Genomic DNA, 22,019 nt, shown 5'->3' with positions numbered 1-22,019 from the left:
AAATCTGACCACAGCAGCCACACTAAGTTGGTTTTCTCAGGCATTAGCAGACAGACCATCACTTTCCAGAGAAATGCATTTCCCCCCTCCACACACACTTTTGAAAGAAAACAGAACCTTGCACAAATAAAAAAAAAATAATAATAAAAAAAACCCACCATAAAATCCTGTATCCAAATGCTACTTGTATTTTGAAGCTGTTGTCTGGTCAAAGCTGTCTGTGTACAATTAGCAAGACACACAATCTAATTGCAGTGAAATTCCACCCTTCCTGTTTTCAGGAAGATTTTCTTTTCTAACTAAATGCACTGCTGATTCAGCAGGTGTTTCCAGCTCCATCATTAAGAGCAGATCACTTACATTTTCAGTTTCAGCCTGAAACTCAACAAAACAAAGGCAAACAACACCAAGCAACCTGAAAACTGATAGAATGGAAATAAACTCCTCCACATTTCGTCATGCTGAGCACTTTCCTGTTTGGACAGGAAGCTGAATTGTCAGTTCTCTAATATAAAATACACTAAGTAAGACAGCACTTACCTCCACTTAGTATAATGACAGCTATAAATATTGCCAGGTCACTGTCATCTAATTCCAGTGCATTGAACTTCACAGCAAACTCAAACTTGGGCTCCATAAAGTCACAAAAAGGTTTCCTCAGGCTCTTCAGAAACTCCCGTGTCATGAATCCTTGTCCATCAGATATAAGAACTCCATCTTTATTCATCAGAGAAGCCAGGAGAGTGTAAATGATCTCATGGACCCCGTATTTCAGGAGAGTTACTTGATCATTCAGGTCAAGATTCACAAAACCTGGAATGTTCTTGGCAAATTCTGTGATCTCCTGCACTGCCTCCACGGAGCGGAACTGGCACCGCTGGAAGATGCGAATTGCCACCTCCTTGTTCTCCTCCTGCAGTGGGGACACGTGCTTGCACTTGATCTGATCTTCCCCCATCATCAGAGAGTTCATGTCATAAATAACAAATGGCTAAAAAAGAAAAGGGAAAAGAGAATTCACTTGCATGTGTCCCTTCTGTGACCCTTTGACCCCAGGGAAACCGAAGCAGCACACAGGGGAAGAGCTCCTCAGGAAGCACTGGGGAAGCTGTGAGGAATCTGTCACAGGGACTCCACCCCAAGGGGTTAAATCCTCATAAACCAAGGGAACAAATCTCCTCACAGTGTTAAAATGATTTACAGAAAGGAGCAGCAGTTCCTAAGAACTTCTCACATGTTCTGTCCATACGTATTCTAAAAATAGGACTTTGGATGATATTTTTTTTTTAATAATAAGGGCAGGAGGGCAAGGAACACTACTGAAAGTGCCTGTGATTTTTGGCTTGTTCTTGGTTTTGTGTTACAGAAGCTCTGCAATTCCAGAATTCAAAGTTTGGAAGGTTTATTGACAAAAGACTGAAACGTTACTCTTCTTTTGCCTAAATTGTATCAACTTCTATAAAACCAAATCTAGTCAGTGTACAGTGACATCTTTGCTCTTAAAAGAAGTTTTTCTGTAGAAAGACAGAATATAGTCATGTTTTGATTACTTCACATTCCTTCCAAGTTTTAGCCTCCTAGAAAGTGCTGCAAATCCTATCAACCTTATGGTACTGATTATCTGATAAATTTAACCTTTTGCTGTTGATTCCTTTAAAAGTGAGGGTATATTTAAACTCAAGCAGTTTGGCAAAGGGAAAGAAAACCCAGATGACACAATACAAACTCCAGTGGCACAGCTTAGAGCACAGGAATGAGTCTGCCTGTGAAAGAAACTCAACTGGAATGAATCAATTTTGAGAGCAGATTAGGAAAAATAGTGCTGAGAGTTGGGGGCTGAGAACAAACTATTTCAGAGTCTGCAGAGGAAGCTCCAGGCTTTAAAGAAATTGTGAAGTGAGGATTTCTTGACTTGATCTGAAGAATCTTTTCCTTAGAGGATAAATGACTAATGAGTTCATTGCTCCACTGAACAAGTATCTACTGATATTAATAGGTTTTTGTTGACACGATTGATTAATTAAAATTAATTTTAAGGAAAATTAATTAAAATACAAAGAACTCTACAGCAACAACTGGGGAAGAATAATGCATTTTTAAAAATTTAAGATCCTTTCTGATTAGGGATCCTAATGCCTTATTGATAGGGGTGCTGATTCTTGTGGTTTCACACTCACTCTATGCTCAGAAATACCCAAGTCCGTGGTCCTGCCCCCCAGACCCAGCTTCTGTCCCTATCAGATTCAACCAGTTCTGCAACCAAACCAGTGCTCTAGCATTATGGCATTTCCAAAACTGGAAATTCCTCCTTTCTTTAGAGCCTGGTGCTGCCTCCTGAAGAGAATATTGCCCACAGATGCTCATCACTGCCCACCAGCTGCTCCCACTGTGCAGGGGGGGACTGTGACAGTGCTGGGTCACCTCTGTGGGGCTGGGTGGAACACAAAGCTCAGACCCCCTCCCACTGGTGACAGCCAGCAGCCTGGTTTTTAACTGATACAGCTGGAAAAGAGAGAGCTCTAGGGAGCTGGAATAACAGTTTTTTTGCACAAGTGGGTCTCAGCTTTCCAAAGGGTTTCATTAAACTGATATTCTGCTGCCTACCAGCCCACTGCTGCTGGTGCTGTCACTGCAGGGTCACCACTGGCACACAGCTCCATGCCCTCAGGGGCAGGTAAATACAGTTTTTTTTTTTACAGGTTTTGCCCTTGCACTGGGATTTCAGTGTGAAACTGAACCAATAAGCACCCGGCCCTGAGAGAAGCCAGGAGATGAAGGTATTTTTCCAGATGCAACACTATTTTGGCAGCAGAAAAAAACATTTTATACTTGTCTGTACATAGCTACATGCATATATATGCAAAATAGTGGAATAAGAAGACTGTCAAGGAGGCTTCTGAAATGTTTTGTAGGAGGCTTTTGAGAGGTTTTAGTACTAGGAGGCCATTCCTTTCTTTTCTTTCCAGAAAATCCTAAGTGGGAGCATCAAGGACAAGATCAAGTCCTCTATTCTGTGGGTGCTTTAGAAAGACTCCACTGTGCCTACTGTTGAGAAGGGAAAAGTTAAGAAAAAGTTCAAAATTGCTAAAGAAATTTTAAATATAAAGATTCAGATGAACTTTGTGAGTAGAACTGCAAGTCAAATGAGCACTGCATATCCCAGGAGAGGCTGAGTTACTCCTCTGAGTTTTGCCACACTCAGAGAGCAGATCCCATCCTTCTGCTGTATCCCAGCAGAGCAGCAGAACACACGCCTGCTGATTCCTGTGCCAGCTGCACAGAACCTCCCAGAACCAGGGCAGAGTTTGTGGGTGCACTTGTTGCACACTTCAGAAACCAACTGCCCAGATTTCTAAACACACGGGTGGGAACTCAGAGCTGAGAGCACCAGAGGTGACCCTGCAGCTGCAGAAAACCAGAGCAGGTCTCCTGGTGGCATTTTTAGGATGAAGAGGAGTAAACAATAGGTATAATCACACACCTGCCTCTATTTTGTTTCCTGATGTAGGTACACAGTCAGGAAGAACACATTTAACCCCCCTAAATTCCTGCATTAATTCTTTCCCAGCAGCCCTGTTTGATATAGAGAGGGAACTGCAGGGAGACTTGGAAAAAGCCCTGACCCTCCAGTGGGCTGAGCATATCAGCTTTCTGCAGAATAAATAAACTCTGCTAGTTCAGACCTGAAATACTCCATGAAGAGCAGTTACTCAGAGTGTAACTGTCCACCACATATGAAGAGTTTGAATTGGCTGGGTTGGAAGGGACCTCAGAGCTCATCAAGTCCAACCCTTGCTCCACTCCCCCCGTGGTTCCCAGCCCATGGCACTGAGTGCCACATCCAGGCTCTTTTGAAATATCTCCAGGGATGGAGAATCCACCCCTTCCCTGGGCAGCCCATTCCAATGTCTGATCACCCTCTCCAGAAAGAAATTCTTTCTAATGTCCAACCTAAACCTCCCCTGGCACAACTTGAGACCTCTTGTGCCCTCTTGTCTTGCTGAGAGTTGCCTGGGAAAAGAGCCCAACCCCCCCCTGGCTCCAACCTCCTTTCAGGGAGTTGGAGAGAGTGATGAGGTCTCCCCTGAGCCTCCTCTTCTCCAGCCTCAACACCCCCAGCTCCCTCAGCCCTTCCTCACAGGACTTGTGCTGGATCCCTTCCCAGCCTCCTTGCTCTTCTCTGGACCTGCTCCAGCACCTCAATCTCCTTCCTGAGCTGAGGGGCCCAGAACTGGACACAGGACTCAAGCTGTGACCTCCCCAGGGCTGAGCACAGGGGCAGAATCCCTTCCCTGGACCTGCTGGCCACGCTGTTCCTGAGCCAGCCCAGGATGCCATTGGCCTTCTTGGCCACCTGGGCACACTGCTGCCTCCTCTTCAGCTTCCTGGCAATCCAGACTCCCAGCTCCCTTTCTGCCACTCTGTGCCCAGCCTGGAGCTCCCCAGGGGGTCGTTGTGGCCAAAGTGCCCTGTGAGGGGTACAACCAAGTGAGGGATAATCATGATTTTAACCACCTTTAAAGAAAGCAAGCCTGAAGCCTCCAAATTCTTTCCTATCTTTGAAACTGGTAATGAAAATAGCAGAGCCTCTGCTGTGGAGCTGATGAGAAAATTCCTGCGGATGATTCTAGAAAATATATCAAACTAAGGCATTGTAAGTTTTGGAAAGCCATTTTGCTCTTCAGGTATTGAAATAGCAACACAATTAAAACCTACTGTAATTACCAGATGACATTTATCCTCCTCCTGACAGACACAGGTGTATTGACAGCAAGGTTTCCATAGCAACACACAAACACACTTATCCCTATTCCTTACTTTTCAAAGACTTTCTCACCCATTCTCCTAAAATTCAGATTGCACCACCACAGGGTGCTGATTGGGTCCAAGATAACCCAGTGAAATGCAGGAATTCACCAGAGCATCACAAGGATGAGCATCAGAGCTGCAGTTAGTGATGGTGTGGGCTCTGGGAATCCTTTGGGAAAAAGGATATTCCTTTGGGTACAGCCCACACTGATGCTGTGCTGTGCTACAGCTGCTCAAACAGGCTTGCAACCGGTTCCTGACAGCTCGATAGCCACCTTAACAGATAGTGTGGGAGATAACCTTTGGTGAGGGAGAAGGAAAACGGGAAGAGTGGATCAGAGAAGACAAAAAGGTTACGATGACCTTCAAATTCCTGTGCCGGCTTCAAGCATTTTATTAGGTGAACTTGGAGTTTTTTCAAATAATGTTTACTTAGCCTATCTGAAAACATTTCCTGTGTTTCAGGCACAGCTTGAAATATAGAACTGCCAACAGCAAAGTTTTGTTGTTTTGTTGGGTTTTTTTTTAAAGTGTTGTTAGCCGGCAAATCATTTGCTCGAAAGAAAATAAAAAACAAACAAAACAGAAAAAAGAAAAGCAGAGGGAACTGACTGATTTGTCTGTCGTCTTTCCTGTCAAGATCGCCCTCGCCTTGGCTTTGGTGAGAGGGAAGGACTTGATGTATGAGTCATACAAGTGCTTGGCAAGTGCCCGGAGATCAGCAGACTCGGGGTTTAACTGCTCGATGTCGCTGGAGATCTCTGCCAGGAGCTTCTCCTTCTCCGCCTGTGGCATTCGCCCAAACCTGATGGCTGAAGCAGATGACAAGCAGTTACTGGGGCTGCAGTCGCACCTCAGAAAGCACAGGTGAGTAGCTCTTCAGGTCACCCCTGGAAGCTCTGGTTGGAACAGGCAGGTAATGGAAGGATTATTTTCTGCAGTGGTACAGGCAAAGCAGCTGAAGTGCTTTACAGGAATGTAAACAAACAAATCTTAGAGAGGAAACAATCTCTCTGCCCAACCAGTAACATTACAGCGCCTCGCTTGGAAAGCAAACCTATTGTGTGCTCACCTGACAGCTGGTGAAAAACCACTGATTCTACCTCCAATCTAAATAAAACATAAAGAATCTTGAAGATATTAAAATCCTGTTGGCTTAGGGTTGGAACCGCCTTTCCGACTTGTTTTGTTCTGGGCAAATCACCACATGGATTTCAGATTCATTTGTTTAGAAACAAAACCCTCGCATGCCTTGCAGGAAGGAATTCCTAAACAGTGCAACAGAACTTCATGTATCAAGGGCTATAAAATGTTACCAGAAGAATTAAGGAATGAGAAAGAAGGTTGTGCAGGGAAGAGAAGCCAGAAGAGGCTGAGCAACTCCCAGGCAAAATAATTCTGTGTGCACAGAGCACTGAAAGAACAGGAAAAGCTTCTGCCTGCTCACCTCACCTCACAACTGCTCAGCACCAACATAAGGATGCTGTAAACCTCCTTCTTGCACACCTAGGTACTTACTACCCAAAACACTATTTATTCACAAGGGGTCTGACCTGGAAAATATTTCAAATGAGCTATCAAGATCAAGACTGATTTATCATATGGTACTTCAGTAAAAAGAATTTATCTTATTTTACGAAACCAAAACAGAACAGAAGAGCATCCAAAGGAAAAAAAAGCAGAAGGAAGAAATAAAGGTTTGCATTTTGGCCTCGGGAGGAGATAAAAATATTATAAATACTTTCTTCAGCAAGTAGAGTCTTCCCTGAATAAAGCATAAGTGCTGTTAGGATCATACATCCCCTGATTCTTAGACTGGGGGACGGTTTTTTTGGAAATGAGCAGCCCCTTTCCTTTCATTATAGAATCCTAGAACTGGCTGGGTTGGAAGGGACCTCAGAGCTCATCAAGTCCAACCCTTGCTCCACTCCCCCCGTGGTTCCCAGCCCATGGCACTGAGTGCCACATCCAGGCTCTTTTGAAATATCTCCAGGGATGGAGAATCCACCCCTTCCCTGGGCAGCCCATTCCAATGCCTGATCACCCTCTCCAGAAAGAAATTCTTTCTAATGTCCAACCTAAACCTCCCCTGGCACAACTTGAGACCTCTTGTGCCCTCTTGTCTTGCTGAGAGTTGCCTGGGAAAAGAGCCCAACCCCCCCCTGGCTCCAACCTCCTTTCAGGGAGTTGGAGAGAGTGATGAGGTCTCCCCTGAGCCTCCTCTTCTCCAGCCTCAACACCCCCAGCTCCCTCAGCCTCTCCTCACAGGATCTGTGCTCAAACCTATGTTTGCCTGCAGTCTGATGATGGACAAAAATGACACTTTCTTTTTCAACAGATTGAAAAATTGTGCCAGAAAACATAAAAAACCCCATCTGGTCATATATGGTACTTGTTGACCAATCCTTTTAGCTCATGTCTGTAGAAGCAAGGATGTTTATTTTCCCACCTGTGCCACCCTTCTCTTTCAGCAGCCTCTGAAGGCTGCTTGCTGTGGCTTTCACCTTTGCTTGAGTATTCTGAGAGTCAACATTCTCATTAAAGGAAACTTAGTTGAAATTAACACATTCTGGTTTTCCCCCAGAAACTGTCTGCTGCTTATAATGGCTTCAGATGGGGCATTTTGAACAATTGCCAGCTGATATTTGTTTTGGATCATATACACCCTTAGCATGTGTATTTTTTTCCTCTCTCATGGGAAACTCTTCTTAATCAGCTCCTACCAACAGTTTTCAGGGCGATGTCACTGACCCCTTTCTTCAGAGAGCAGAACATTTAAAGAAAACTCATTAACTTCATATTACTTTCTGTGCTACCCTACAGAGTGCCACCAGTGTCTAAGGCAGCCATGGGAATGGGGGACACAGGGTGGGGATGGGGATGGGGACAAACCTGCTCATCTCAGGAGGGTGGAACTAGAGAATCTCTGAGGTTCCTTCCCACCCAAAGCAGTCTGAGGTCTGTGATTCATGTCTGCATTTAGGGTGACCTAAATAAAAAGGTGAAAAAAAAATCCATCCTAACCCCAAAGGGATTAATTTAGCTACCATGAACACTGTGAATCAAGACCTTCTTGGTATTTTTGTTTTGCAGCTAAAATGGATTCTCTCACTATTAAAAATCCTTGTTTGTATTTAACACAGCTCCTCTGAGTGCTCTTTAAAAAACACATTGATAGCATTAAGCCCACAATACTCATAGCTGCATTCTAGACATTCTTGAAGAAGTAAAATGAATTATAGATGAGTATTTAATGAACTAACTCAGTGAGAATATTTTTTAGTATTTAGAGATTTTTTTTCCCCAATACTGAAGGAGTGATTCAATAAAATGAATCAAACTGTCATCAGTGTAATAAAGTAGAATATTACACCCATGTTGTAAGAAGTTGTTATGGGGACAGCACGTGTAACTAAAATGTGGGGTCAAGATGATGTGAAAAAACCAGCATAGCTCATAAAAGTGTTAAAGGTTTAATTAAAAGTCCATGTGGCCAGACATGTGTTCAATCCAGATTTTCCTTAAAAGCTGTTATGTTTTCACTAAAGCTGGTTTCAGATTTTATATTAATTTTTTTTTTTTTTTTTTTTTTTTACATGAATAGGATCATTTTTTATGATTAACATGTCCATTTTTCAACTGCCCATTTTGCAACAGCTTCATCAAGGAAAAAAATCTTTGGTGCTTCTGGTTGGGTTCTTGCCAAGAAATTCATCTCCTCCTCACCATCTTTTTTTTTTTTTTAGGGAGAGTTTGCAAACTTTAGACCTGAATGAAGTCTAGCAAGCCATCTCTAGAGGAGTCTCAAGACTATTACAGTGGACTTTTTAATCTGGAAAGAAAGCAAGGCAAGGATTAACCTCATAACAAGACATGTTAATTAAAAAAGGGAGCTTGGAGTTGCCCATGTCTATAAAATGTTGATGAGTTCCAGAAATTTACTGAGTGAAATGTATCCTGGCCTGAAGACTTTTTAACCCATAATAAGAAATATTTGGGGACTGTGTCCTTTGAGAGGTTTCACAGCCATATCAGGAATGAGGTGCTTTGGGACAGAGTAAAGGATCATTATTCTAATCCTACTGTAAATTTTTTAAGTACAATTTATAAAATACATTTGTAGCTGTACATAAAATATCTTTAAAATATGTTTACAACAAATCAGGCATCCCTAACAGCCTGGTGTGGATTCTATAAGCTCATTCTGTCTGAATACAAACTCTGAGTGCTGTGGAACTGGAGCTTGACTGAACACCAGTGTGAGAGCTGAGTTTTTTTCAGCCTGTGCTCTAGAGCTGGGTGTGCAGAAGAATCCACACTCTGGATTCTCTGTGACACAAAACTCTCTTTCATCAAGGTTATTTTTACAAACAAGGGATAAAAAAACCCCAACAGGATTCTATATTGCTTCCCCTTCCTATATTTTAATAGGTCTAAAATAGTTTGTACACTTCCTCAAGGCATTAAAACCATTTTTTTTTTTTTCCACTTTTTTTTTTTTTTTCCTTCTTCCCCCAGCCCTTCTGCCTTTCAATCCCTGATGATATATCACAGTGTATATACCACCTGTAACTCTGATTACTGAAACAGAGTTGTTTAATGCAGAGAGATTTGATTGTAAAGATCAGGGGTTTTTGAAACAGGGATTGTTTTATCACAAGAGACTGAGTGACTAAGCTGTAGAACTGTTTTGTTTTAAAGAGCAGAAGCCAGACTGGGAGCAAACATCTTCCTAGAAACTCACACGTGGGTGACTGGACTGGTCCCTGGTTTTTTCAAGGAAGTTTGCCACAACCCAGGGGATATATCATTTTTTTTAAAACCTGTGGCAGTTTTCCAGCATAGCTGTATCCATTTGCTGTTGCACTGATAGTGCCAGTGTCAAACAGCCATACTTTGAGTTTTAAGGATAAAAAGACAGCCTGGAATGTGTGCTATGATTTCTAAGTGTGCCCCTTCTACTGTGCCCTGGTTCCTGTGCACTCTTTTGCATCCTCTTCAGAGTCTCTTGGAAAATAAATGAAGTATTTGTGGTAGCAATTTGGTATTGCTAAGCAACACACTCTGGGGAGTTCTCTGGTAAAAGTTTACAATAGCACTGCTGTAGAATTATTATATAGAATAAATGATTATTGCATTATATAGAATAAATGACTACCTTACATTGTGTTTATTTTTTAGATGGGTAATAAGACTGACCAGAGAATGCTCCTGAATCATGGTTCTGGTGTGCTTATATCCCAAAAGGATTCCAAATTACCTGTACAAAGTAGGCACCTACTGTAAGCCCTAGTAATAAAATACTATAAAATAATAGTAATAAAATACTATAATACTAAATATATAATTTAATATATATATAATATAAATATATATATTTATATATATAATATAAATATATAATACTAAAATACTATTACCCTAGCAACAAAATACTATAAAATAATGCTCCCATTAATTTACAGAATAGGTACAGCTCACCATACTGCTACTATTTCATTTACTGCTCATAGTTCTTTGCCTGCTTTCACCTAATTTCATTTTTATTTTGCTTATGATGGTGACACCTACTTTCCTGAAAATTTCTTCTGAGGTCTCTGCATGAGAAGTGCAACAAACCCCCAGTAGTTTCTATTTCATTGCTATTTGTTTCAGCACTTTTCCTTGTTGGAAAGGAATAATATCTAATTTTTTGTTTCCCTATGTTTGAGAATTAGCATAAATTTTATATATATACAGTCAGGACCCCCTGTGAACATTAATGTTAAATCAGAGCATGGTCTTCACTGTGCTAAATTTTATGACTGCCACTCCCCCTGTGTGTTAATCTATTTTGAAGTTAAAGCCCAAAGGCCTGGAAGAAGACTGTATCAAATGATACCTGACTGAAGCTGCATAGGAACATGAGAGATATATTTTGAAGGAACATTTGGCATGGGGCCTCAGGATGCTCATTTTTTTAGGAAGACCAGGTTCCTGGTTTTTTTTTTTTTTAAATGAACTGTTTAAAATTCCTTCTGTGTAAATGAAAAGGGAAAGAATAAAAGCAAAACCAAACCAACCTATAAACAACAAAAGAAAAAAGCCCTCCTGACAGAGGTAACACTGAATTATATTGCAGGAGGTGACTCCAACACCAAGGAGGTGACTTGGGAAGCCAATCAGCAGGCAAGTTGTTCCATGGTTACCCACAACACATGAGCTGCCTTCACCAAGAACAGAAACTTACTCTTTCCTGCACTCTAGAAATCCTTAGGGGAACATGTGTCCTGCCACCATCATATCAGAGTTTCACACAGCTCAGCAGCAGGGAAACCCCTCAGGAATCCCATCACATTCCTTGTGTTCAGTGTGTGCAAACTGTGCTTGGGGCAAAGCCTCTGTTTCTGTATGGATGATGTGTTTATTAGCAAGCCAGCACTCCCAGGTGTGTTTGCTTCTTCCTAAGTGGGTGTTTTAAGGGTGAATTAATAGCAGTGGATCTTCCATGATCCCCTTTTAAACACCATCCCTATCTCATGGACATCTGTCTTGACAGGTGTTTGATGTAATTCATGGATTATGGGGACAAAGTTTCCTAAACAAGAGGTGATCAGGACCCAAAAGTCTATTTAAAATAGAATATATATGTATATATTCTATATATGTATATATATAGAATATAAAACCATATATAATGTAATATAGCTGACATAAGATAGGAATGTCTGATTCACAACTCTCTATGTAGTTACTGAACTATTATTATTATTTATTACATTTATATATATTATTATATCAATTATATTAATTACTATATGCTAATATTAAGACCAATATTAATATCAATATTGTATATTGATATTATTATATATTATTTATTTATTATATTTATATTGTTATGCATGTTATATATTATAATTTGATCAGCAAAGGGATAGCATTACTTTTTTTTCTTTAACATTTAATATAAATTTTATAATGATTATATTACTTGCAGCAGATTCTAGTCAATGTTGATTAGCACTGCAAGCAAAATCTGGGGCAGAATTCAGTTTTGTGGTACTAACCCAGTAGTTTTCTTTTCATAAAGTCATTGTCATTTTCAGAGCACTGAAAAACAAGTCAGGGGGTTGTCAGGCACCAGGAGGTTTACAGCAGGAATCTGGAAAGTGGGATTTTGAGTGAGAGGAGAGGCAGGAGGGACTGATGATGCTCACAGAAGTGGGGTGGGAAAAGGGGAGTGCTGAGGGTGGGTAAGAGTTCATATTTCTGGAGGCTGATGAGGATGTCAGGGATGGCTGGCATGATCTTCTCCCTTTCTCTACCTCCCTCCTCTGCCCCTGACCTCATCTCTTCTCTCCTGACCACTTCTCCTCCTTGCTGCTCTAACTTTGCTCTCCTCCATTCACCCTCTCAGCAGCTCCAGCTTCCTCATCTCCTGCAGGGTGGGAAGGGCCACGCCAGAGAGCTGGAAATGCAGCTTGCTGGAAGGGGAAGGGGCTCAGGTGGCAGCTCCTTCCACAGTGAAAGATGAGAGCAACCTTGGGCACATGTCTGAAGCTGGAACTTAGGATTCTCTCTCTTTCCTTTGGCAGTCATTTGCATTTATCACTGTTCTCCAAATCTCAGTGATACCAAACCAAGAGTGGACACAGCAAGACACCTCATGGCACCTTATCATAGAATCCTAGAACTGGCTGGGTTGGAAGGGACCTCAGAGCTCATCAAGTCCAACCCTTGCTCCACTCCCCCCGTGGTTCCCAGCCCATGGCACTGAGTGCCACATCCAGGCTCTTTTGAAATATCTCCAGGGATGGAGAATCCACCCCTTCCCTGGGCAGCCCATTCCAATGCCTGAGCACCCTCTCCAGAAAGAAATTCTTTCTCATGTCCAACCTAAACCTCCCCTGGCACAACTTGAGACCTCTTGTGCCCTCTTGTCTTGCTGAGAGTTGCCTGGGAAAAGAGCCCAACCCCCCCCTGGCTCCAACCTCCTTTCAGGGAGTTGGAGAGAGTGATGAGGTCTCCCCTGAGCCTCCTCTTCTCCAGCCTCAACACCCCCAGCTCCCTCAGCCTCTCCTCACAGGATCTGTGCTCCAGTCCTTTCACCAGCCTGGTTGCCTTACATCCTTTGCCTTGGAAAAATCAGGATATTTATCCTTATGCCAAGGTCCACAGCTTGGAGAAGGCACTGCAATTGCTTCCAGGCTATTCTGTACAGCACACCACTCTTCCCTGGCTATTCTCAAGCATAAAGGTGCCCCCAGATGGACTCCAAACCCAGTTTCTCACACCAGGAAACACAAGACAAAGCCTGGGCAGATGCCTCTTGGAGTTTACTGGGGGCTCATGCCCATACTGAGCAACTCACTGCTCCCAGAACTGAGGACACAGACATATTGCAGTGCCTGCTCTTTCCCCCATTGCAGCAGTTGCTTTTACAGAAATTAAGTGCTTTTAGTAGAAGAGGAAAACAAAAAAGATCACTGGTATTTTAAAAGAGAAGCTTCGAGTTAGCTGTACCTCAGAGTTCAATGTGAGCAAGCAAGGGTTAAGGACAGAGCAGCACTGTGGCTAGAGAAGGAAAGGAAAACAATATTCAAAGCATGAGAACACTACTGTCTTTTTTAACCTTCAGCCAAGTGGTATGCAGCATTTATACATGAAAAAATGTGGCCATAGCTGCTGAGTGACTCCTTGCAGTCCCCATTTCTGTAAGGGCCCTTACAGAATTAATTTTGTAATAATCTATCTGTACAAAGACACAGAGCTTGGAACCCTCAGGCACAAATTATCCACATTCGGATTCCAAGGATTTTAAATCCACATAATTTCAAGTGGGTGAACTTTAATCTGTAAATGTGCCATAAAAATGTCCCTCAGTGGCTCTGACAACACCCAGTGTTGCTTTTCTGCATGCTTTTTTACATAAGTCTGTGTCTTCCAAGGGCAAAACTCAGTTCTTTTTCCATAAATTCATTTGTTTATAAATGATGGAGGAATGAGGGTGCTGCTTTCATGCAATGCAATGTAACCAGAGGGGGTGAAAAAGGCAAAAGTGGGTGAAAAAGGCCAATGCCTGGGTGTGCACATTCCCACTTCCCTCTCCTGCCCCATGGAGGGAGCAGGGTCCCTTCAGGCCCTGGGACAAATGGCTTTGCCCTTTCCCCCTCCTCTCTCTGCTTCCCCCTTGACTCCCACAGCCATGGCCCCTGCTTCTGCCTTGGCAGTGGCTGAACAGGAAAAAAAATGGCAGGTGAAATGTTGATTTTAAAAATATTTCTTGGGCCCTTTATGTCACTAAGGCAGAGAGGATGGTCTTGGCCTTCCCCTTCTTGATGGAACTGCACATGGTTCCCATTGACATAATTGGAAGCAGTGTTGCTAGGTTTTAAGAGAATTTGGCATGCACCTTGAAAATAATCATAATAAAAACCTCCTGAATTACTATAAAAATACCCACAGTAGCATTTCAAAATTAGATTTATTTTTAAGTGTTACTGTTGCATCCCAGGAACTTGAAAACCATATTTCCTATTAGCAAAACATTTCCCATACCAATTTACATCCACTGCATGTATTAACTTTGCAAACCACAGTTGAGCTTTCCTCTTGGGGACAGCAGGCTCATTTTTTTTATATTGAAAATAATGAAAGTTCTAAAAAAACCACAGAGAAATTATTTTCCCAGTCATGTTTGCAATTCTTTACCCTTAGAATTACATAAGTCTCTATGTTATGACATTTAATTCCTGTTTTTGCTCAACTTTGCCAAAGTAAGGCAGCAAAGAATCTTCATTATGGCCTTCTGTCCAAATATTCATATTTCTACATGATCTGATAAGTTAATTAGAAAGTTTGAAGGGACTTCTGTCTAATCTCTCTGCAAGGGAGCAGTCTTGTGATATCTCAGGAACCCCTCACCACCCTGGAGCCTCTGCTCAGGTGTGGGTGTCCTAGGAAGGAGGAGCAGGAGAGGGATTTTAAAACTGGCCCATTTGTTTAGGGGATGTTGTGGTCTAGCAGGAGTGCTAACTCAGGGCTGCTCACAGCCCTTGGCAAGTGTTCTGTGCACCAGATTCAGGTTGTTAGTCACAAACTTTCCATAAATCCTCTGGTCCATTTTTCATGATTAAGTTTTCCAATGACAGGAAAGGGATATTGAGCTATAGGATGGAAAAGAGCCTTGCCAGAAAATGAAACAACCAACCAAAGAGTAACAATTCCAGTAGGAATGTGTCCAGGAAGAACAACCAGCAGTGCAATGAGAATGATGGAGAGCAAACCATATTCATGTGACATTATGTTAAACTGTATCAAATGCACAATCAAGAAGTACAGATCTCTACTTTCAATATAAAAATCAGATAATCTCTTAGTCTCTCTGATGGGTGTTTCCAAACTGCCTAGAGTAGGTTGGACATTGGGAAGAAATTCTTTAATTTGAGGGTGCTGAGCCCCTGGCCCAGGTTGCCCAAGGAAGCTGTGGCTGCCCCATCCCTGGCAGTGTCTCAGCCCAGGTTGGATGGGGTTGGAGCACCCTGGGCTGTGGGAGGTGTCCCTGCCCATGGGGTTGGGAATGGATGAGCTTTTAGGTCCCTTTCAACCCAAATTATTCTGTGATTCTATGAAAGCACCAGAAGCCTCTAGATGTTAAAGCAGCCCATTCAGTAATCAGAGGAATGCTCTGTGTTCTCTTGCAGAGGAAAGGCTACTGATTGAAGCCATGGGGTGCACACTCACCATTGTGGGACATTCCAACAGCCAGGCACTTCTGGAACCTGCAGTACTGACATTTATTTCTGCTCTTCTTGTGGATGCGGCAGTTGAGGTCACACCTGTCATAAATCAGCTTTAATCTGATGGTTCTCCGAAAGAAACCCTGGAGTAAGGAAAAAAAAAACCCTGGAGTAAGGAAAAAAACCTGGAGTAAACATGCAGAAGGATGCAAGAAGCTTCACTGTGCTGTTCTCCTTTCTCTGTACCCACAGAACCCAGCTTGGCTTTAGCCAGATTTCCTGGGGAATTCAGGCCCCTGCAATCCTATCACCTGATTTCAGCTGGGTTTGAGAGAGGGGTAAAAATCCCAAATAGCTGGGGAAGCTTTTGGAACCACATTGGGATCTCCATGGACATGCTGAGTGTGAGGAACACTGCCAAAGGAAGTGAGGATCCATTTGTTCCACTGCTGGTGGGATGATTTGTTATAAAGTGAACGTGGAATTTGCAAGATTTAAAGCTCACTACCAGTGTAGAAAGTTTGTTATGAATCACAACAAGCCAAAAACTCTGCCAGCAGCAGCTTGATCTCAAGTAAATAAAAAAGGTTATGGGTTATCTGTTTGTTTAAATTTTCTTTCCCAACTAAGTATTTTTTAAACTCCATTTCAAATATTTATTTTCCTTTTTGAGCCCGAGTACTTAAAGAGAATTTATATCCTTTCACCTCTTCTGTTTCTTCAGTTTTGCACAGTGCTGAACTGATGTTGCAATATTTATTTGCTGTCCCTATTTTCTAGGTTGTTTTTTGTCATTTATCCCCCCTGTTTGGTTATCATATGTTTGAAAAGCACATGGGCACATTAAAAATCCAAAAACTTGGTGCCAGACTCATGGAAATTACTGCAAAGAAAGAAAGAAAGAATTGTGGAAATTCACCATCTTAAAGTTGGTCCCTCAGATCACACATAAGAAATTAATAAAGTTTATCCAAATTTATCATAATACGTTCTGTGTCACAATGAATTTTTCCTGACAGCAAATAACAACAATAAAAGCACAATGCCAACTCTTATTGATATAATTCACTGTAATTTCAGTTGTCAGCAGTGTGCTTTTTGCTTTGTGTGTGTTCCTAATTCTCTGCTATGAATTTTATTTAAGCTCTGCACTGGAACTTTTGTTATTCTCAAGATACTGAAAACAGAGCAGATGGGAATTCCATGTTAACCTCTGTAATATTTTTCTTTGACCTCAGTGAATTATTATCAGTTCCTTTCTCTGGCCTCTCTTGTCTGATTCTTCAGGATGGTAAATTTTTATACCACTCATTTGTACTTTTTGTGTCATAACACTGAACGTAATTGACTTTAAAAAGAAAGCTGGTTGAGTTTTAAAGCAGAAAGCCACATTTTTTAATACCATTGCACTTTAATCACCTCGTAATGTGCCAACTGGGTAAAGAAACTCTGATCAATCAGCAGAACAGAGTCTGAATTTTAAACTGGTCAGAGTTGGCTCTGGAGCTGGGCATGTGCCTGCTTTTCCTGCCTTGTAGGAATTCAGATTCTACAAGTGACCTTCAAGACAGCAGGAATGAAATACACTTGCAAAACTGATGAAAATAGAAGAAATGCCCAAAAACCCCACAGCCCATGGGTAACATAATAAAAAGGGCAAATTATATTTTAAAACCCTCCCATTTACTCAGTCGTAAAGTGGCCTCGGTAGAGCAGTTTACTTAAAGTCCTACAAAAATCCCTTTGAACAGATCCCTGCTTTTACCAGGTGATTATTGAGGTGCAATTAGCATCCAATCTGACTCCAGAGCAAACACATCTGTGCCAAACCTACCTTGCAGCCCTCACAGGCGTGCACCCCATAGTGAAACCCGGAGGCTTTGTCCCCACACACGCGGCACTCGATGGCCATGAGGGAGTTGGAAGACTCCTCGTGAGGTTTGTTGTACAACTGAACTTTCTCTGAAAAATAGGGTGGGGAAGGAGGCTCCATTTTGATTGCACCTGTGTACAGAAGAGATTTAGATGGTAAAGACAAAGTATAGTTCAATGTATGGAATGAGACACAAGGAGTACCCCAGCAGACAGCCAGATGCTCAGGTCTGCTTCATACTACTGGTAGTAAACAAAGATGTGAAGGGATGCAAGCTGCAGGCAGGGATTTCCCTCTCTGGAAAACCTTGAAGAGGCAGGTTCTGATGTGGAAAGGGTACCAGAGATTCAGTTTTCAGCTCTGTAGTGTGGAATGATTTGAAGAGAGGGATATTAAAAATTTACATATGGAGAGAGGGTACTTGAAAGGCCTTACTGAGTATCCAGCTGGGCTTTGTGACTTTGAGATGTTCAGAACTACTGCAGGGGGATGGGCTGCACTTTCTGATCCAGTGTGAAAAAAAATCTAATAAACCTATGCATTGAATAATATATTATTGTATTTTATATATATATTTGATAATAAGCTATTGGATATTTAGATAGACTCATCTCCTGGGGAACACTGCTCAGTTTGGGATGGGGCTCAGAGATGCATTTTCTCTCCTGAAAGTTTCTAATGAAGAGATCAATTTGTAATATTGAACAAGCTTTAACAACCTAATATAGTATCTTTAAATCTATAAAAACAAAGATACAAAGATAAAAACCAAGTAGAAAGTTTTCTTTCCTGTATAAACTAGTAAGATAAAAGAAAAGTGGAAATTCATCAAAGCAAAGAGGATTTATCCCACCTGTTCTCCACTGTACTCTCTAGCTTGTTATGCCACTGCTAGTGGCAGTTTCTACTTAAACAAAAGAAAAACAAATTATTAGCTGGAAAACTGTCCTTTAATTAATTTCTTAAGTACCCCAGAGGTACACAGTGCCTGCTTAGCTGTAAGACCAAAATTAAATACCACATTTTCCCTAAGTTCCTCAAGAGAATTCCTGTACCAGTCACAAACCTGATGTCAGCTGTAGGAAGGCTAAGCAGCTCTTTAAAGAAGTTCCAGGCACAGCAACCTCCCATTCCTACTTTAAGCAGGAATGGACCAGCATCTGATTTAAGAACAGGTAACTTCCTTTCCTAAAAGGAGTTCTGTGTATTTTTTTTCCACTGGTGAAGGACAAGCATTTTTCCCAGTATATAAATAATAGCCCATCAAGCTCCAAGGCCTGAGCTTGGAACTCTGGTAAAATTTGTATCAATGTTGTGACTCAGATTTGGGAATATTTCCACTCCAGCAGTTACTCAGCTGATTTGGAACTCAGAAGCTCCACACACTAATAATTAATCTGCTGGGGATGCCGTGCCATTTTTGAACCTCCAGGATATTTATTCTGCATAGAGCTCCAAAGGACAATTTACACACAAGCTGCCTGAGTAGGAGACTGGAGGTTTCAGAAAGAAATGGTGGGGTTTATGTGTCTGTTGGAAAGTGTCCAGTGTCAGTTTAGAGGCTTCCTGCCTCATCTCCAGCTGCTGCTCTGGAGGGGTGAAGCTCTGCTGGGTGAATCCTGTCTTTTCTACCTGCCCTGCAAGAATATCTTGTGGACATCTCTGAGGACATCTCTTTGGGATGCTTGAATGCACCTCAGTCTGTTTGCTGGCAGAGAGAATGAAGCAAATGTGAAGATAAAAGGAATACTACAAGAATTTAAAGCATACTTTGGCAGTCCTGGAGCTTGAGATCGTATTTGTAATCGATGCTTGTCTGATCAGTCCTGGCAAGAGGGATATCCTCATAGTGTGGTGAAGAAATGCTGGAAAAATCAACAGTGGTGAATGGCTTGATGTCAAAGGAATGTGTGTGCTCCTCCATGGCAGACAGGTCCACTGGACTGATTCCAAAATTGATGGGCCAAAACGGCATTTCTGTGTCAACCATTGTAATCCCTGAAAGCAAACAGACAGACAGACACAGACATTTCAAAAGAAGGTGGTTGGCTCTGGAACCAGTTCCAGCCCGAGCTGAGGTCCAGTTGTCTCCTGTCCACAGGGCTGAGATGCACAGTCAGGTTTTTAGGGGAGTGTTTAGGCCCCATCTGTCATCTGGCTGGAGTTTGTCACCATATCCTGTGCTGCATGGCCAAGCTCAGCCAGCTCTGAGGCTCCTCTTAGGAAGGCTCAGGTGTCCCACATCCTAAAAGCAAAAAATTCCTGGCATCCTGGGCTCAGGGTGACCTTCAAACAGCATCCCTGTCACCAGTATGCTGCTAGGATGGTGCCTCAAAAGGCAGCAGGGACAAGGAAGGGGCTTGGACAAGGAGGAATGACAAAAATGTAAAAAATAACCATCTAGGAAAAATAGCCATGTGAATAACTGGGAATGCCCAGATCCCAGAACCACAGAGTGCTGGTGGTTGGAAGGGACCTCAAAAGATCTTTGAGCTCAATCCCTCTGCCCGAGCTGGGTCACTCAGTGAAGGTTGCATGGGAGCAATAGCATTTTAATAGTGTAATTTATAGAACTTTTATGTGCTTTAGGAAGCATGCAAGTTGTTAAAAAAAGACAAAGCAACAATCAACAAAACCCCCACTGCTGCAAAAGTGAAGCAGCACAACTGGAAAGTCTTTTTTCTTTTCCTTTTTCGCAGCTAACACTGACTTTAAGTGCATCACTCAATAACATGCATGTGACTAGAACTAAAAGTCTTCCACAATTAATTTTTTTTTTTTCAAATTCTAATCATTATTCTTAATGATATATACATATTAAAAAAATAAAAAGCAGTTGGTACTAAATAATGGTGGTTTTCCTCCAAATATCCAGAAATATCTGAAACCTTCAGTCATTCAAGCATGCAAAAAGTTTTTATCAAGGAGTCTGAAACCCAAGGCCCAAGGAAATTTCATTTATGACTTTCCAAATTCCAAAAAATGTATTTATGCAGAACTTGAAAGTAGTAATGAATCTGCAAAAAACCTTCAGTAAATTGTATGAATCTAGAATGAGATATAAAATGTTTTTCTGAGTCCCTCCTGACAGCTGAATCAAAATCCTTGATTCAGACATACTTGAACCATGAAAAAGTTTGTAAGGAGCAGCAAGTGTAAAAGCACTTACTGTTTTTTAACCAGGGTCTGTCTTTAATTTTCCATGATTTATAAAAAGAACATTCTAACCTAAAAATAGAAGAGATGTTATGGAACCAAAATAACTTGGTAGCTTTGGCTGCTTAATTTGGACTTTAGACCAAATCAAGCAAGTAGCCTTTGACCTCCAGATAACAGGAACTTTGATTCAATCTCCATTGGATCAGAACTCCTCTGCCAGCCTTTGCATGGCATGGACAGGCTCGTGTTGTCCTGCATGGGGGGGAGGTCTGCATGGGAAGAAGCAAGAGGATTTCTGACTGCCACAGGTGAAAAATATCAGGTGAAAGTACAGGTTGTCAGCCCAAATAGTCAAATTTTCTGTAAGCATGAAGTGCAGATCCCTGGTCATCAGCACTGGGAACTCTTCCCCAACCAGATTTCCAGATAAAGCAGTAAAATAGAACAGGCTCCTTCTTAAGAAAGAGACTGAGTCACTTGCCACTGACCTCAATTTTTGTGTTGCACACAAAGCAGATGTCAAACCAAACAGTTTTCCTGCGACATCTTCAAAAATATAAATATTAAAATATCCTCACCATCTTCGGGTGTTATCACTTTTTATTTTCAGTTTAAAAGACTTCATCTCACAAAATACTGCAAGCCCCTGTGCTCAGCCCTGGGGAGGCCACAGCTTGAGTCCTGTGTCCAGTGGTGCTGCTTGCAGGTCTGTCTGAAACCCCTTCAGCATGGGGGATCTTGAGTCCTGTGTCCAGTTCTGGGCCCCTCAGCTCAGGAAGGAGATTGAGGTGCTGGAGCAGGTCCAGAGAAGAGCAAGGAGGCTGTGAAGGGATCCAGCACAAGTGCTGTGAGGAAGGGCTGAGGGAGCTGGGGGTGTTGAGGCTGGAGAAGAGGAGGCTCAGGGGAGACCTCATCACTCTCTACAACTCCCTGAAAGGAGGTTGGAGCCAGGGGGGGGTTGGGCTCTTTTCCCAGGCAACTCTCAGCAAGACAAGAGGGCACAAGAGGTCTCAAGTTGTGCCAGGGGAGGTTTAGGTTGGACATTAGAAAGAATTTCTTTCTGGAGAGGGTGATCAGACATTGGAATGGGCTGCCCAGGGAAGGGGTGGATTCTCCATCCCTGGAGATATTTCCAAAGAGCCTGGATGTGGCACTCAGTGCCATGGGCTGGGAACCACGGGGGGAGTGGAGCAAGGGTTGGACTTGATGAGCTCTGAGGTCCCTTCCAACCCAGCCAGTTCTATGATTCTATGATTCTAAGCAGCAAGTTAAAGTTAGTCTGGTTTTCACTTTCTAATGCTGAATGGCTGTGATTTGATTTGGTTATGTATTGTATGAAACTCCTGAGTAATTCTAACACAGAATGAGCATTAAATTCACAGGTACAGATACACTACAGCACAGAAAGTGTCAGGTAAGTCCAGAGGTCTGACTTGCTAGGCACAGACTCTAAAAGC

General features: G+C 42.2%; 1 protein-coding gene across 2 annotated transcripts in view; it reads right to left on the bottom strand.

Annotated features, from left to right (window-relative positions):
- The window catches only part of PPARG (peroxisome proliferator activated receptor gamma), a 59,364-nt gene that overhangs the window by 6,845 nt on the left and 30,500 nt on the right, over positions 1–22,019 (bottom strand). The window contains exons 2-6 of one of the 2 annotated variants that reach the window (XM_071755464.1): positions 19,174–19,401; positions 17,365–17,534; positions 15,535–15,673; positions 5,422–5,621; positions 541–991 (exon numbers count right to left, since the gene is read on the bottom strand). In XM_071755464.1, the coding sequence (XP_071611565.1) occupies positions 541–991; positions 5,422–5,621; positions 15,535–15,673; positions 17,365–17,534; positions 19,174–19,393 (1,180 nt within the window). In that variant the 5' untranslated portion in view covers positions 19,394–19,401. Of the gene's footprint in view, positions 1–540; positions 992–5,421; positions 5,622–15,534; positions 15,674–17,364; positions 17,535–19,173; positions 19,405–22,019 lie in introns of those variants that run through there. The other variant, XM_071755463.1, reaches the window with a different exon arrangement.

Source organism: Heliangelus exortis, chromosome 12 (genome assembly GCF_036169615.1).
Source record: "Heliangelus exortis chromosome 12, bHelExo1.hap1, whole genome shotgun sequence".
Lineage (NCBI taxonomy): Eukaryota > Metazoa > Chordata > Aves > Apodiformes > Trochilidae > Heliangelus > Heliangelus exortis.
This window is presented reverse-complemented; position numbering and strand designations above follow the sequence as displayed.